Raw genomic sequence first — 15,345 nt, forward strand, 5'->3', positions numbered from 1 at the left:
TAGAGAAACAAATTGTAATGGCAAATACGATAAGTCTACTACTGACCAACTGTAACTGAAATATCACTTAAAGAGAACCTTTCACTCAAGCCATTTAGGGTAGGTTTGCTTAACAGCCCACCAACCCTCCTGTCCAACTTCTCATTCTCTCATCACCAGATTACCTGTAAAAGCCCTGTTTGATCTAATTCCTGGTGTCTATTAGAGTTTACAGAAGCATTATGCCCCCCACCACCGCCACCAACAAACTAGGCAACTGACCACTTAAACGGCAAACACAATTGGAAAAAAAGGAGAAAGGTCACATGAATATCTATACCTGTATGCACTGATATAACCAATGGCTCTGGCAGGAGTATTGCATGGGGTGCACGCTTAAGCTTACCATCAGCAGGAGGGGGGGGGGGGGGGGGGGGGGGCGTTTGTAAGAGCAACCTTCCCCCAGTATGTAAGAGATTTACCTATATACTTGACTGTACATTTAAATAGCTACATTATGAGAAACAATACCCTTAATTAAAGGAACTTGCATTGAGTTATACTGTCTCTCCTGAAATTACAAACCACCTTGTTGTCATGTTAAACCAGTATAAATATGCAGTTTTGAAGTTCTGTAACTCCAAGAATTCAAGACAATGATGTGCCAGGCATTGTTCTCAGTACAGCAAATTTATATTATTGGTACAAAAGGAACACATCATTTGATTGATGAGCAATAAACTTCAACAACTTCCCCACTTCCTTTACGACCAGCATTCCTATACAATGGTGGAGTTGCATTAAATCTAAGAAAGAAAAATCTAAAAGATACTCATCAGTGCTTGAAAATTAGATTCATTTCTACATAATGCAGCATATGTCCCAAAACAGAAAAGCTTTGCATAAAACATTTTCAGAAAGAAGTCAATTTTAGACAGCAATGAGATGATAATGGAAAATGCAAATCAGAGACATGCAGGCTGCCTTCTCTCCAATGAATACGCCACACAATATACACACAGTTCTGTACCAGCAGCTTTCATCAACACAGCAAAAACCAGACAAAAGATGTACAAATTATGGAAATCCTGAGATCACATGCTCAACACATTCCTGATATATAGCAGAATGAAGTCTATAAACTATTGTTAGGGTCCAATTTTAAAATTGAACAAATATATACACAAAAAGCCAACTCAACATCAGTGTTGTTAGGTGAATGAATCTTAGAAAAGAACACCAACATCCATCTATTTTAATTGTTCATTGTTACCGATATCCCAGTTTCTTGGACACAAATTTGTATTATTAAGAGTATCAATTTACTTCAAAAAATGACAGCATTCAATTTGATTCGTCCTTCAATAAAACAGTTTTCTAGCTACAGAATAGCCTCCTACAAGTTGGTATTAGCATCAAAAATTGCTGCTCCTTTAAAAGGATTTTAAAATTTTTCAAAACTTGGAAGGCCAGGTGAAAAAAAAAGAAACTTAATCTAAAGCCCAACTCCAGGTTTGGCAACAATCTATTTATTGTTTTTGTTGAACAATATACATTGGTATTCTTTTGAGGATTTCAGGCTATCATGGGCCCTATTCATCTTATTACTGCTTTGACAGCCCCAAATGCTGAGGAATGTCATCAGGTATTGATGTGTTCTCCATACATAGCAGCATTTTCTTGTGAAGCCAGGGTAGCTTAATATTGCATCTACCAGGGGTCTGTATCTTTTACACAACGGACTCAAAGGAAGTGGCATAAATGACATAAATCAGAACTGCATTACATGGTGGTGAGTCTGCATTACATTAGAACACTGAATTAGGACAAGTGTTGCAACAAAAATGGTTATTTTACTAAATACAGGGTATATTTTTAAATATACTTTCAATCTGAAATTAGGCTTTATTGTGTATGTCTGGGGAAAAAAAAAGAACATTGAAAACATCAGAAATATGTGCACATTTCCTGTTTTTTTCTCTCTAATAACACTGAAAGTACAGCAAAAAATTGCTGATCTGCAAAAATCTAAAGAACTCCTAACTTTTTTCAAACCACACTTTGCTGCACTAATTTCCAAGCAGTGTAATTAATCCTTCTTCCCTATTGGACAACAAAACACACCCTGCAGGATACAGAGACAAGGAGGCGAAAGTGTTCTGTGATTAAAACAGGGAAGATTTTATGCAGTGCAGCAAAGGCAATGTTTTCAAAAAGGTATAAAGGTATCCTGTGTATAAATTTGCAACCCCTATTTAATGTCTCATACCACTATAGTATGACAATTTTACAGCGCTGCGTAATATGTTGGTGCTATATAAATCCTGTTTAATATTAAGCAGCAAGTGAAAATACACTGCATTTTCCCTTTATGCTAAAGGCCACAGAAAATGTTTGACAAAATGGTAAAGGGTGAAAAGTATGACCTATACTGAAGAGAGATCGGTTTCTTCTGTCAAACCACAAACTCAAAGTAGCTGCCTACACTAAGCATTAGTGACATTCAGTTCCTTATTTCTTTCCCTCAGTATCAAGTCATATTTTCTTAGCACCAAATTAAAATATAGCGATATTTATTAATATTTAAGCACCTTGATTATTTTCCCTAAGTACCCCAAAAAAGTCCGGGAACACCAATATGTTCCCAGACTCATGCATAAAACTTTTGGAAGGAAACTTGTCCTTGTTGATTATATCACAAGATCAAATTCTTTATTTTTTCCTACCATGTTGTAGCAAAGAATTTAACTGGTGGCTGAAGTTTTGGTAAACTTTCTGAGAGATTATATCAGGATGGCTGACATTGTTAAAGGGCAGCCTGATAGGCTAGAATGCTAACACTTTACTTTCCAAGTCACTCACCTGGATCAAATATACAGTTTAGAAAAGTTACCTAGGTTGAATTGGTAAGTATATCTGTGAAAAAAATTGGGTCATAATGACAACCAGGTAACATGCATTTGCAGAATGAGCAGTCAGCAAACTATGCCTTTAAAGTAGATTTTAAATAAAATTGAATTGACCGTAAAAATAGTAAACAAAATAAATGTCCCAAATGGATTTCTCTTACATTCCTGTCCAGTCTGGTGACAAATCTGTAAATAGTAAGTCTTATTAACAGGGACACAGAAAAGCTAAGGAATAACAAGCCATCTGGCACTAGGATGTAGGATGCTGGTGCCATGTAAGACTATGATGAAAAAGCCAGTAAGATTGCCATAAATGCATTGACCTAAACTCAACATTTTCACTTTTCATAAAAGGGTAGACAACCCTTCTATGTAAAGGAAAAATGTTATTTTTTTTAAGTGCAAGACCCTTTAAAAAAATAAGAAAAAAAACAGTGCTGCCCCACCCCTTTCAGTCTTTGTGGCGGTGGCACACGTCGAGAGGCTCTGGGTGCTCCTTCTGCGCATGCCCAATCTCAGTTTGGGGGGGGGGGGGGGAGAGATGCCAATCTTGCGCATGCGCAGTGAGATGGGCTCCCTCCTTTTTCCCCTTTTCAGCGGGCTACGCCACTTAATATCGCACCTGTGCAGTGTGAGTTTGGGTGAAGTAGCAGCGGCCTTTGCTTCCTCCGTAGGACCAGATCGAGGGAAGGTCCAGCGCCATCGAGGGTTCTGCGGGATTAAAGGTGAGTGTAATTTTTTCAGTTTTGTTCCGCTATTTTTTAGTGGCTATAAGCCGACATATTGTTGTGATAGAGTATGTGGCAATAATGGAAGTGACATGCCAGTTATTCCATTTAAATGAATGTAATCTGTGATCACAACGATCATGTAAGTACAGCACACTGAACAAAGTGCCGCTCGTCACCATACACAACTGCCCTTTTAAGTTTAGGATTTTAGAAGTACCAATCAGATTTAATAAATTAGTGAATAAAATGAATGATCTATTATCAGAACAAGTTCTTTATAAATGTGCATCAAAATTTCCTCAAGTAGAGGTTCCTTTTTGGTCAAAATTACATATAAGGTCTTTATCTGGAGGATAGTACAGGAAACCACTTTCTAAGCATGTTGAAGCATTAAAGACAATAGCGCACACATCACAATTATACAGCTGATACAAAACGTCATATGGGCTCACCTAGTCTGCCATATTTAATACCCACATGTCTGGTTTACATTTAAACACGGTATTTATAGCCTGAGCACATTACATATATAAACACAGAAATGCTACATTCTGATATTCATTTCAGATGCTTTAACAAACAGTGCATTACAAATGTTCATTTGACATTCATGTATACATATATATTGAAGAGAAGACTGGACTAGATTTATTACATCATGGATTTTAACATTGTAGAAAAATATACATGTGCCATTTCTAAATTATTGCTTGTATAATTATAAATATACAAAGTATATTTAGCATCTAATCCATAAAGCAATAATATATCTAAATATAGCTTCTTTAAATATAAAGTTATTAAAATGAACCCTTTGGTTCCAAAGAGGCTTTTCTTCTCTCCTCTTTTACTGAAAGGACACATTTCAAAGGAACAAATAAAAAAAAATACATACTGCAGATAATAGAACAGTAGTGAATGTTTATACATAAAACAGAAAATTCACATAGACTGCATTTTTAAATTATGGAGTTTGGGATTGGAAACTTTATACACAGTAAATCTGAAGATTTTTCATTCATTACACAAAACAAATTTTAAAGGGGTTGTCTACTAAGCCAATTAAAGTGCTTCACTTGCATTAGCCCCCTTTTAGTGTGTTGTAGACATGAGAAACGTGTGCTCAGATTTTACCATTTTCTACAGGTAAAACCAGAACCGGCTGGATTATTTAGACAGCATGCTGCTTTGAAGTTCTGCAATACCAAAAGGCTGCAGTTAGTTCATCAAGCAAAGTAAACAACAGTTTTATATTATGCATATGAGGGAAAGCTATCACACTACCCGAGAGCTCAGATGAAAATTTATATATTGCAAATAAGTAGTATTCCAAAAGAACACAAAGCATACAGTTGCAACATCAGTTGGAACATGTGAGATAAAAAAAAAAAATAGAATGGAATAGGAGAGCAGTGCCGCTATCTGATGGGAGTAAATCTTTCCATCCATTTCTTTTGCTAAGCAGAATCGAAAGTTCTGAGTTTAGCTTGATTCTCTTTCATATTAATAACAGAAAAAGGTAACATTCAGTGCACCTCTCCTATAATCTTAAACTCTGAGTCAGACTAAAAACACAGTTTGTCTGTTAAAGGAAAACTGATCCAGCAGTTGATTGGGAGGGTATCAGTAAAGCTAAACAGTGTAAGTTACATATTAACAAAGAACAATGTATTGAATATTGCACCAGTATTTTAATAAGCTGAAAAAACCCAAACATTACCCTGTGAATAAGATTTTTTCTTAAAGGCATGTGTTGTTTTATAAATTGTGTCTGGCTGGATAATCTAAGAAGCCAGCTGCTTTATGTATAAAGAAAAGACAAAACAACAACAAAAATCTTGAAAACAAAATAATAATAATAATAATGCCAGCACCTAACACATTAAAGCTCTGATGAGCTTTACGTTGCTGATGGGTTTTCATACAATTGACAGTAAAATGTACATGTCTGCTGGTTCCCAATGAACTGATACATTAATTATATAAATTGTCCTGCATGCCTTAAATAGTAATTGGTAAAATATTTATGGTCAACCTCAAAATAGTGCTATACCTTCACAGGGTTCACGTTAAGAACCTATTTAGTGTTTTAGAAATCAGTGTCTCACACTGAACCAAATGCCAAAAGATTTTGTTTGACTCAATAAATGATCAATATGTCACAAATTGTGGCCACTCTAGTAAGCAAACGCTGCCACTGGAAACAGAATACAGGAAAGAATATTTGTCCAATGTACACTATTTCAGTAAAAGTAGATGATTACATATTTGAAGTATAATGTGGTAATGTGTTTTTGCTACCCAGCAGTGAATGACGTGGACAATGTTTTCATTCTAAGACTTTAACCAAAGAAAAATAAATGAAGAATTTCACTATCAGGCATGCTAGCTAGGGAAAAATACATACGGACAGCCACACTATCCCTGTTAAATGCCAATGGATGAACAACTAAAAAAAAGCACTTCAAATTAATTAACATTAATATATATATTTATACACATATTAATATATATATTTATATATATACACACATATATATATATATATATATATATATATATATACACATACACACACACACATTATGTATATGAGAGAGGAAGAGAGATAGAAAGATAGAGATAGAGAAAAGATGTTGAATACCTAATATACATAAATTGTTGCAACTAGTACAGCTCCCAGGGGTTCGTTTATTAGGCAGTGATCTGATGGGAAACTTTTATATTATATATTTATATATAATGGGTTATTATATTTCTAGGTGTAAAGGATATACAAGGATGTTACAATGTTTTATATATGCTTTTTTTCCTTTGCAATAAGGTTGAATAATTTTCCATATTTATGCAGCAGTCAGTATTTCCTTGCAAGGACAGTGTGGCTGTTGGTACTTTAACATCTAGCGGATATATTTGTATAGATGTACTGAGCTTAAGTTTTTAGCACAGGTATTTTACATAAACATTTGGTCTTTGCTTAATCTGTAGTCAGAATGGTGTTCAATGCATACAACATTTTACCTTGCACTGATAGAGAATGCAATAACACAAATTGCATGGTTTGAAAGTGCAAGCTTGCAATTTTATGTGTAGCAATGCACAATAGCAATACCAAAATTGCGTTCTCCTGCATGGGGAGGTTGATTCACTAAGAAGCTGGTGAATGAAATAATAAGTCTTAGTAGCTGATCTGATGGATCAGTGAGATAAAACCCAAGTTATTGCTAACTGAGGCTTTCTATCAGGTAAAAAATAAGTTCCATCACCAGAGGCAATATGCTGCTATCTGATGTCCTGTTGTGAATGACGGGAATCAAAGCACTGTCTAGGTCATTTAGGTACACTTGTGGGAGAAGCTGACCTCCTGACCCTGCTCGATACTCCACCTAAAAACAAAGAGGGAGAAAAATCAGTATTCCAGTAATGAATTACATAACTATTCAACATGAATTACTCACTGTATCCACACATAAAAACAAGCATCTATTAAAATTGTGTGGTATCTTAGGGAAGCCATACCCAAATCAACTGATTTTAAATTGAATTGATTGTTTAACATAAAAGGTCAACCATGTCACAAAAAATGCAGGTAAAAGCATAAAGATCTATACTTTATATGATTGCTAGTGGGGTTTTCATTTCTTTAAACACCTCTTGAACTTGTTTGAAAATGTAACTCATGTAAAAAATGTGATTTTTTACCAAAGGGAAGCCCCATTCCCCTACCATGTTATATAAGTATCCTTCCCTGGGAGTGTCCAATTACTGCCTGTACTGATCCAGCATCTACTGTCATGGCCAAAAAATATTGGTACCCTTGCATTTATGTCAGAAAATGCACCACTTTCCCCAGAAAACTGCTGCAATTACAAATGCTTTGGGTACAGCAGGAGCCAACGCATACTTCAAAAACCAGAAATGGTTTAAGACAAAGCTCTGGAGAGTTCTAAAGTGGCCAGCAATAAGTCCAGATCTAAACCCCTATAGAGCACCTGTGGAGAGATCTAAAAACAGCAGTTGGGAGAGGGAACCCTTTAAATCTCAGAGACCTTGAGCAGCTGGCAAAGGAGGACTGGTCAACAATTCCAGTAGAGATAGGTAAAAGACTCATTGTTACAGAAAGCGCATAATATCAGTTATTTCTTCCAAAGAGTGTGCTACCAAGTATTTGATGGTGCCAATAAATTTGTCAAAGCCATTTTTGACATTTTGTGTGGAATGTCACAAAAGTGTGATTTTTTTTCTTCTCTGCTTTTCTTGTGTTTTTCCAGGGCCAATAAAAGAAATAAACATGTCAATGCCAAAGCATTGGAAAGAAGAATAAGTGGTGCATTTTCTAACATAAATGCAAGGGTGCCAATATTTTTGGCCATGACTGTATGCCCTTTCCCTGTCCTACATTTTATGTAGCAATCAGTAGAGGAGGGGCAAGGTCATTCTATAGTGGTATGTGAGCAACAGCTCCATGTCTCATCACATCCTAGATGGTGGGACCCCATCAGCAGTACCAGTGCTTTTTGATGTACACGAAGAAGACTATTTAAATACATTTTATGTTTAGACTTTTTCTTACATTTAAGTACTTGGGTTAAGATGCATTTTTATCATACAAACCCACCTATTGGTTACTATGGATTACAGTTCACTACTGCTAATCACATAATGTAACAATGAAAAATGCAATGTACACAAAGAAAAACAGACAAATATGACAGAAATGATTATGAATATGAGATACCATGTCAATATCCATAGAGACTCGCAGTCCTATCTTGTTCATTCCTCTGTTCTTCAAGGTCTTTATATGTGGACATAGGGCAGCTCCACAGGCTGTGGCAATTTCTTTAGCAAACTGAATATGAGCTGTGCTACTCGTGGGTTCACGCTCTCCAAGGAGATAAAACACCTAAAAAAAACAAAAATGAAAAAGAAAAGCCATTAACCTCATTGGCAGTCTGATTTTGTCCATATTTTTCAATGTCAAAGCTGTACATTGTTTTAAATTTCCCGCCAGGTCACGCCTGCCCAGCGCACCACCCTGCAAGCTCACACGTCCCATTGATGGCGCCTGGGACAAAAGGCCAGGGGACACAGATGCCAGGCGGCCATCGACGGAGGACATCGCGGGCTCGTGGGGACCAAGTAACCCATTTACAAGGTCACCCAGGGTTACCACTTTTGGTACAGAAAATTAACCCTGCGCCACAGTAATACCGCTAGGGAGGTTAATGCTTTCATCAAGATAGAGAACAATAGCCAGGACTACGTTTATTTTATTTCTATTTTACTAGGATCTCTGCTCACAAATTCCAGTCTTCTGACAAGAAAAGAGACACTTGCTGCTCATAGCATCAAAACTTCTACAACAGTACTACAAACTATAATATAAAAATTACACAGTAATCAATTTGTTTCTGTCAAGAGTTCTACTTTAGATGTTAAAGCCTGATTCAACCAGCTCTATAAATTAGTGTAATACAGTTAGGCTACATATAGAGTAATAAATATGCTGCCCTTTTGGTCTGTGTTTATATTTACTGCAGTAATGGTAAAAAAAACCTGAGGTAGACAGGTAACACAAAGACTTGGGCATGGGGGTGCAGACCTGCACATTTTTTTCTAAGGCCAGTTGAAATCTAACTTGGTACTATGAGTTGCTGCTCTTTCTACAGTTTTATTGTAGAAGCTCAAATTTATATACGAGCTTTCAATACAAACTTGATCAAATTATCCACAGCAATGTATATGTTACGATCCTATCTGAGGTCTTGAATCGTATGTGAGGTTTGGCACAACAAACCACTCACCTCTGTACACTTCACTATTCTATCATGAGCTTCAAAATCCGTTTCCTGGCAAATCTTTTCACTTGGAATTCCTTCCATGGATTGGCCATCTACAGGGCTTATGACTCTACAGAAAACAAAAGTACAAAAAAAGGTAATAAAGCCCAGAGTAAACAAATAAGTAATTAACTGAAAAAGCCACAGTAGCACTCCCCCAGCTAATCTGTCCGAGTGGTCACAAAGACCAGTTCCTTCTGAGTACTGGAGGAGCATGTGAACACCTCCCAGGATGGACTGCTTCAGTTTAAGAACTTGGACCTAACTTGCACCTGATGTGGATGACAATGTCATCAATGCTGAGCCCTTGCTAACATGGACCTTACACAACGCTTGACTCCTACAAGAATGTGTGTTGAAGGTGAGCTAGGAGTGGACTATTCCCTAAACCAGCGGTGACAGGAGAGGATTTTGTTGGTCCATGGCTCTGGCCGGTGCGCCCCTAAGTGGGGTCAGCAGAAGGACCCCACTGGGGGGAAGCAACAACCAGAGCCACAGACCACCTCACCCGTGCAAATCCCAGGCTCAGGGAAGTGGGCGGGCTGTGTTTCACGACACAACCTACCCACTCTCCCATCGCAGGCTCAAATCTTCGATGACAGTGTGGGTGGGGCTATGGTGTTATAACCTCACTGTGGGGGAGGTTCCTCCCCTTTGATGGCCAACCGGCTACCCGAGCATGTCCTGTCAGGAGCCGGTAATTTTAGTGGTCCGCGGGACCAAAAAGGTTGGCAACCGCTGCCCTAAACGAACAAAATGACAGAATCTCCTAAATAATTTCAATCACTTTTTTTTTTTTTTTAATACAGGAGTGGCAACTGGCTGATCGGGCACAAGCACTACATCCTGGGAGGAGGAGGACTCTAAAGAGAATATTTACAAATATGTATACGGAACTAACATAGAATAACATAACTACAAATGTGATCCTTTCAAACAGTACATAATAGTTATAACAACGAATCATCATGGAATGTCACTGAATATATATTATAGTTTCTTTAGATACACCCTAAACAGAATAATCTGCAAAGTGATGGGCTAAAAACTACACTAAGGGAGAAAGAGAAAGGATTGTCAAGTGTCAAGAAAGAAAACCTTCAACTTAATTAAACTGTATACAGTATATACCCTTTATTTTGTTTTTCTTTAGGCTCCACCCATTGGATGGCAACTTCTTCTGACAAATCTCCAGAATCAATTTTTCCACATGTTATCCTGAAGTCCTTCTTGTTCCTTAAAGCTTGCCTTAAAGCTTCCATCATTTCCTGCGTTATTTGCACCATAACGCCATCTAATAAATACAAAAGTGGAAATAAATGGGTATCAATGGAGAAATTTGGAGTAGCCAAATCCATGGCAGATTTACACAGATTTACCATTTTCAAATGAAATGTCAAAAATGCATTTTGTTTTTTCTTAGCATAAAAGTCAACAAGCGCATAGTATAAAGGACATTAGAACACCAGGTTGGTGGATATTACTAAGTAAAAAGATATTTAGACAAACTTTACAGTCTTTGCACTTGACACACAATATGTTTTTTTTTTATTTTAAGGCACAATCATTATAAGTATTTATTGAACTTACAAACTGCAATGTAAAAACGTGAGATGTGGCATTTAACCTTTTTAACCAATTCACTAGCATCATAAACTAACTTTCTGAAAAGCTACAGAAATGTATTGACTCATCAGAGCTTTATAGGTTTTCTGACCTTTTGAACTGCTTGGAGTGTTACAATTACACACAACACCCATGTGCCTCTCTAATCAGCCTAAAATCTAAAAGAATAAAAAGTTTCCTATACATGATTTGTCATTAAAAAAAACTCTGTTGCCTCTTAAATCTGTAACAGTACTCTGCAGGGCACAGCAAAGCAATAGGTTGAAGAGCAAACTCAAAGAAACAGTGAGGTACATTGGAGGACAGGGTATGGGTCACTTGGTCCCTTCCACCCTAAAGTACCAGGTTTTAATTTTGACAAGCCGAACAAAATAGAGTAAAGGTAGATGAGAGGGAGAGCATTTAGGTAAACCTATTGCCATGACTGGCAAAGTTACTGAAAGAATAATATAACCTTAAACACATCACATTTTAATTTACTTTTTTCATTCTGCCAAGTCAAAGGTGTCTCCTCTATTAAAGACACTTCAATTTTCACTCCACCTTCTTCCAGGTTTAAAATTTTTGCCGTGCCTGGATGAAGTAAAGTGCAGTGTATTTCAGTGTTATACTTAAACTGCACTGCACAGAAAGCTGCACAAGCATAGCTCAGTGTACCCTCGGCATGTTTACTAGATGATGAGGGCGAATCTTTGGGCTCAAACAAATCTTCATTAACTTTAAGTCTAACTCAATACAACCCGCAGTCTCATCCCAGTGTTCTGGAAATCTCACGCTTCCCCCCAGATCCGGAGTTGGCTTACCAGGGTTCAAGATATTTGGTGGATGGAGGAATCTAAATCGTTCTCTTTTGACAAGGCGGATAAATTCACAGAAACATGGGCTTCATAGGTAAGATTATTTTATTCCGACACCTAAACCCTGGTTAATACTACATCCTGAGGTCCTTCCTAATTATTTATTTATACTGTATGTAGGAAGAATTGTAAGAAGTTATGGTTAATTTTTGTTGCTACTTTGACGGTTTAACCTTTAAATGTGGTTATAATTAAATGTAATTATAATAATCTTTTTTGTGTGGTTATGTTTGTGTTCACAATATGATACCTTGTTTGTTTTTGTAACATTGCTATTTTCTCAATAAAGACTGAAGTGTGAAAAAAACACAACAGGTAGGTAGAAACATAGGTCTCCTTTTGTTCCAGAATGTCACTATTTAAAAAATGTAACTTCAGCTCTGCTAAATTTCCCACAGCAGACTTTTTTTGCAAAAAAACATTTGTAATCTGATTGGGGGTTCCCAAACCTTTTAGGTTAATGTTGTAAAATTTTACCTATTTATGAGAAACATTGCACAGAAATGCTACTTCCCTTGCCAAAATAGTATAAAATCTACTTGTGTACATACCTTCTACTATGCTGGATTTAGCAAGGAAACCAGATGATGTTTTTAGAGCACCATTGAAAACGACAAAACTTGCTCCAGTAACTAAAAGAAAAAATTAGATAGCTAACATAATAATGCACAGGAATTTAAGCAGATGACATACTATTAGAAGCAAAACTAAACCACTGAAAAAAACAGCAATATTAATATAAGATGAACACTTTTCATTCTATGCAGTCCAGCAGCTAGATGTTCTTTCTCTTCTGGGTGGTACGGGAATTGGTGCTTCCCACAGCAGCCATGGGTTGGGATCATTCTTTCAGTGAATGCTCCCTGTTGTGTTCAGTAACAGGGCTCAATGGTTGTTAGTGAACACAGCAGGGAGAATTTTCTTTGGCCAATGGCTGCTCACTGCAGTGTAACTCCAGACTGTGGGAGGAGATGAGCAGCATATTATTATTACACAGTATTTATATAGCGCCAACATATTACGCAGCGCTGAACAAAGTCCCTGGTCATGTCACTAGCTGTCCCTCAAAGGAGCTCACCATCTAATGTCCCTACCATATGTCTTTAATACAGTCTAAGGTCAATTTTTTGGGAAAGCTAATTACCTTAATTGCATGTTTTTGGATTGTGGGAGGAAACTGGAGTACCTGAAGGAAACCCATGCAAACACGGGGAGAACCTGCAAACTCAATGTGGATAATGTCCTGGCCGAGATTACTACTACAAGTATGAGACGAACACCCTCGAAGCCCACACACATAGACTTTCCAGCACGCTAAGCAACAGCTTGCTCAGCCCTTGCCAAACACAACATGCCAGGTAGACTGCCACCATGTGCTTAGACGCACCGTTACCCTCTGACAACTGCAGTTATGATTCTGCTTCTTTAATACAGTCTGTGTCACCCGCTATTATATTATAGTTATAGTAGCATTTTCGGGTTAGCAAGTTACACTATTTCTACTTGTTTACTTCCTATACATGTGGCACAAGAACACAAGACAGTGTGCACAAGAGAGAATCCTTCATTAAAAGATAAAGATAGATGCTTTTTTGCCATTTCTGGAAAATAGGCAAACCAGTTATACCGTATTTTTCGGACCATAAGACGCACCAGTTTTTAGAGAAGGGAAATGAAGAAAAAAAATATTCTGAAACAAATAGTGTCCTAAAATATTTTAGGGGGGACGGGACAGCGGCTGGGGAGGATACCGGAGAGACGGCCCGGGCACAGAGGCTACATTTGGACCATAAGACGCAGGGACTTTTTCCCCCCACTTCTGGGGGGAAAAAAGTGCGTCTTATGGTCCGAAAAATACGGTAAGTTTAATTTTGCATTATTAGAAAATAACTTTAGACTGTAAAAATAACCACCAGAATGTAAATTATTACAGCTTTAAAAAGCACTGTAGTTTACTAAAAAAATAAATTCACATAATTTGAAAGCAATTTCCTGCTATCATATAATCTGTACCTTCAAGGACTTTGGCACTCCAAGGTACTTATAAACAAAGCTTTCAAGCTGCCAATAGGTATATTAATTCTAGTGGCTTTCTGTAAAAATTAAACTAAAGAGAGATCCAGCCAAAGCCTTTTTGTATATTGAAATGGAAAAACCATCAGGTTTTTATTGACATTGAAGGCATTTTTCTTCTCTTCCAGTGAGTTGAAGAGGAAGGGATTTGTCCTCAATACAGGTAATACCAGAACTAAATATGCAGAATTAATAGTCTGCACCTGACCATCTTGAAGATAATTATAGGTTGGAGGATAATAATTCAAAGTTAGAAGAAGTTATGCGGTTTCTCCCCTTGCCAGTGCAACTACACTGTTATAGATGATGCATTGAGTAGAGGAACGAAAGAAGTAAGTCCATAGAAGCAAAGCATTCAAATTGTGATTTAGAAGTTGTATTTAGATTGGGAAAGATTTCCTTGTTTAACAATTTTACTTTGTATTAGGAAAGCAGACACACAAGGAAATTAACATACACATTTGTAAAGGGAGATATAGAAAGGCTGACTAAGCAGTTAGATTCAGAATCTCTGAGTACCATAAAATTAAAGTATGCCATGCATGAATTTGTAAAGTAACAATGTCAAGTTTATCTTTCTGAATTATATGGAATCATTTGTATTACTTATCTTTCCTTAAGGAGATAATTCAGCCCTTTAAGAGAACACACTTAGGATGGGCAAATCCCCCCTCCCCCCCAAGTCATTCCACAAATGGCTGGAGAATAGCTTGCTATACATTTACACTGTTAAGTTAAATCTTTGAAGTAACACAAACATAACTGAATACGAGTTTTCTGTAAGTTACATTAACCTTCATGCAAAGCAGGTTGGAATTCACACAAAAAAAATTAGGGCCATGACAGGTTCTCTTTAAGAGCATTAAAAAAAAAAGAATCTTTTTAGAACATATACAAAAGCTTTCCAGCATGAAAAACAGCTGAAAAAAAGGAAACTAGTTGACAGTGAATGCTAATATGACATGATACATCCATAATTTTGTAAAACAGTACACCACATAATATGTATGTTCTATAAACCTGTATTTCTGGATTAGTGACTTTATATACTAATGGACTTATTTTCAGTTCTCACCTTGCCGAGACTGGCCAGGAACGCTGCTTGCTTGTGTCTGGTAAATTCCATCGCTGTTTTGTACACACACCAGGTGAGAATCTGCCTCCATGCTAAAACTGGCACCAATGCTTATAACATGCTCATTGCATGAGTGAATTACCTTAAGTATCTATAAAGACAAGAAGCACATAGTTATGAACCTGTACACCACAATCGTAATCTTGGCCAGTATATGCCTGGTATTTCCATGTGAGGAAACCCTGGGGACAC

The 15,345-nt window shown here is 37.1% G+C and overlaps 1 protein-coding gene across 3 annotated transcripts in view; it reads right to left on the reverse strand.

Annotated features, from left to right (window-relative positions):
- Nucleotides 1-3,870: 3,870 nt before the first annotated feature.
- The window catches only part of ZFYVE16 (zinc finger FYVE-type containing 16), a 33,915-nt gene continuing 22,440 nt past the window's right edge, over nucleotides 3,871-15,345 (reverse strand). For all 3 annotated transcript variants that reach the window (XM_072416220.1, XM_072416222.1, XM_072416221.1), the window contains 6 exons: nucleotides 15,094-15,244; nucleotides 12,497-12,577; nucleotides 10,594-10,756; nucleotides 9,427-9,532; nucleotides 8,358-8,525; nucleotides 3,871-7,005 (listed from right to left, as the gene is read on the reverse strand). In XM_072416220.1, the coding sequence (XP_072272321.1) occupies nucleotides 6,844-7,005; nucleotides 8,358-8,525; nucleotides 9,427-9,532; nucleotides 10,594-10,756; nucleotides 12,497-12,577; nucleotides 15,094-15,244 (831 nt within the window). In that variant the 3' untranslated portion in view covers nucleotides 3,871-6,843. The remainder of the gene's footprint in view (nucleotides 7,006-8,357; nucleotides 8,526-9,426; nucleotides 9,533-10,593; nucleotides 10,757-12,496; nucleotides 12,578-15,093; nucleotides 15,245-15,345) is intronic.

Source organism: Pyxicephalus adspersus, chromosome 6, assembly GCF_032062135.1.
Source record: "Pyxicephalus adspersus chromosome 6, UCB_Pads_2.0, whole genome shotgun sequence".
Classification (NCBI taxonomy): domain Eukaryota; kingdom Metazoa; phylum Chordata; class Amphibia; order Anura; family Pyxicephalidae; genus Pyxicephalus; species Pyxicephalus adspersus.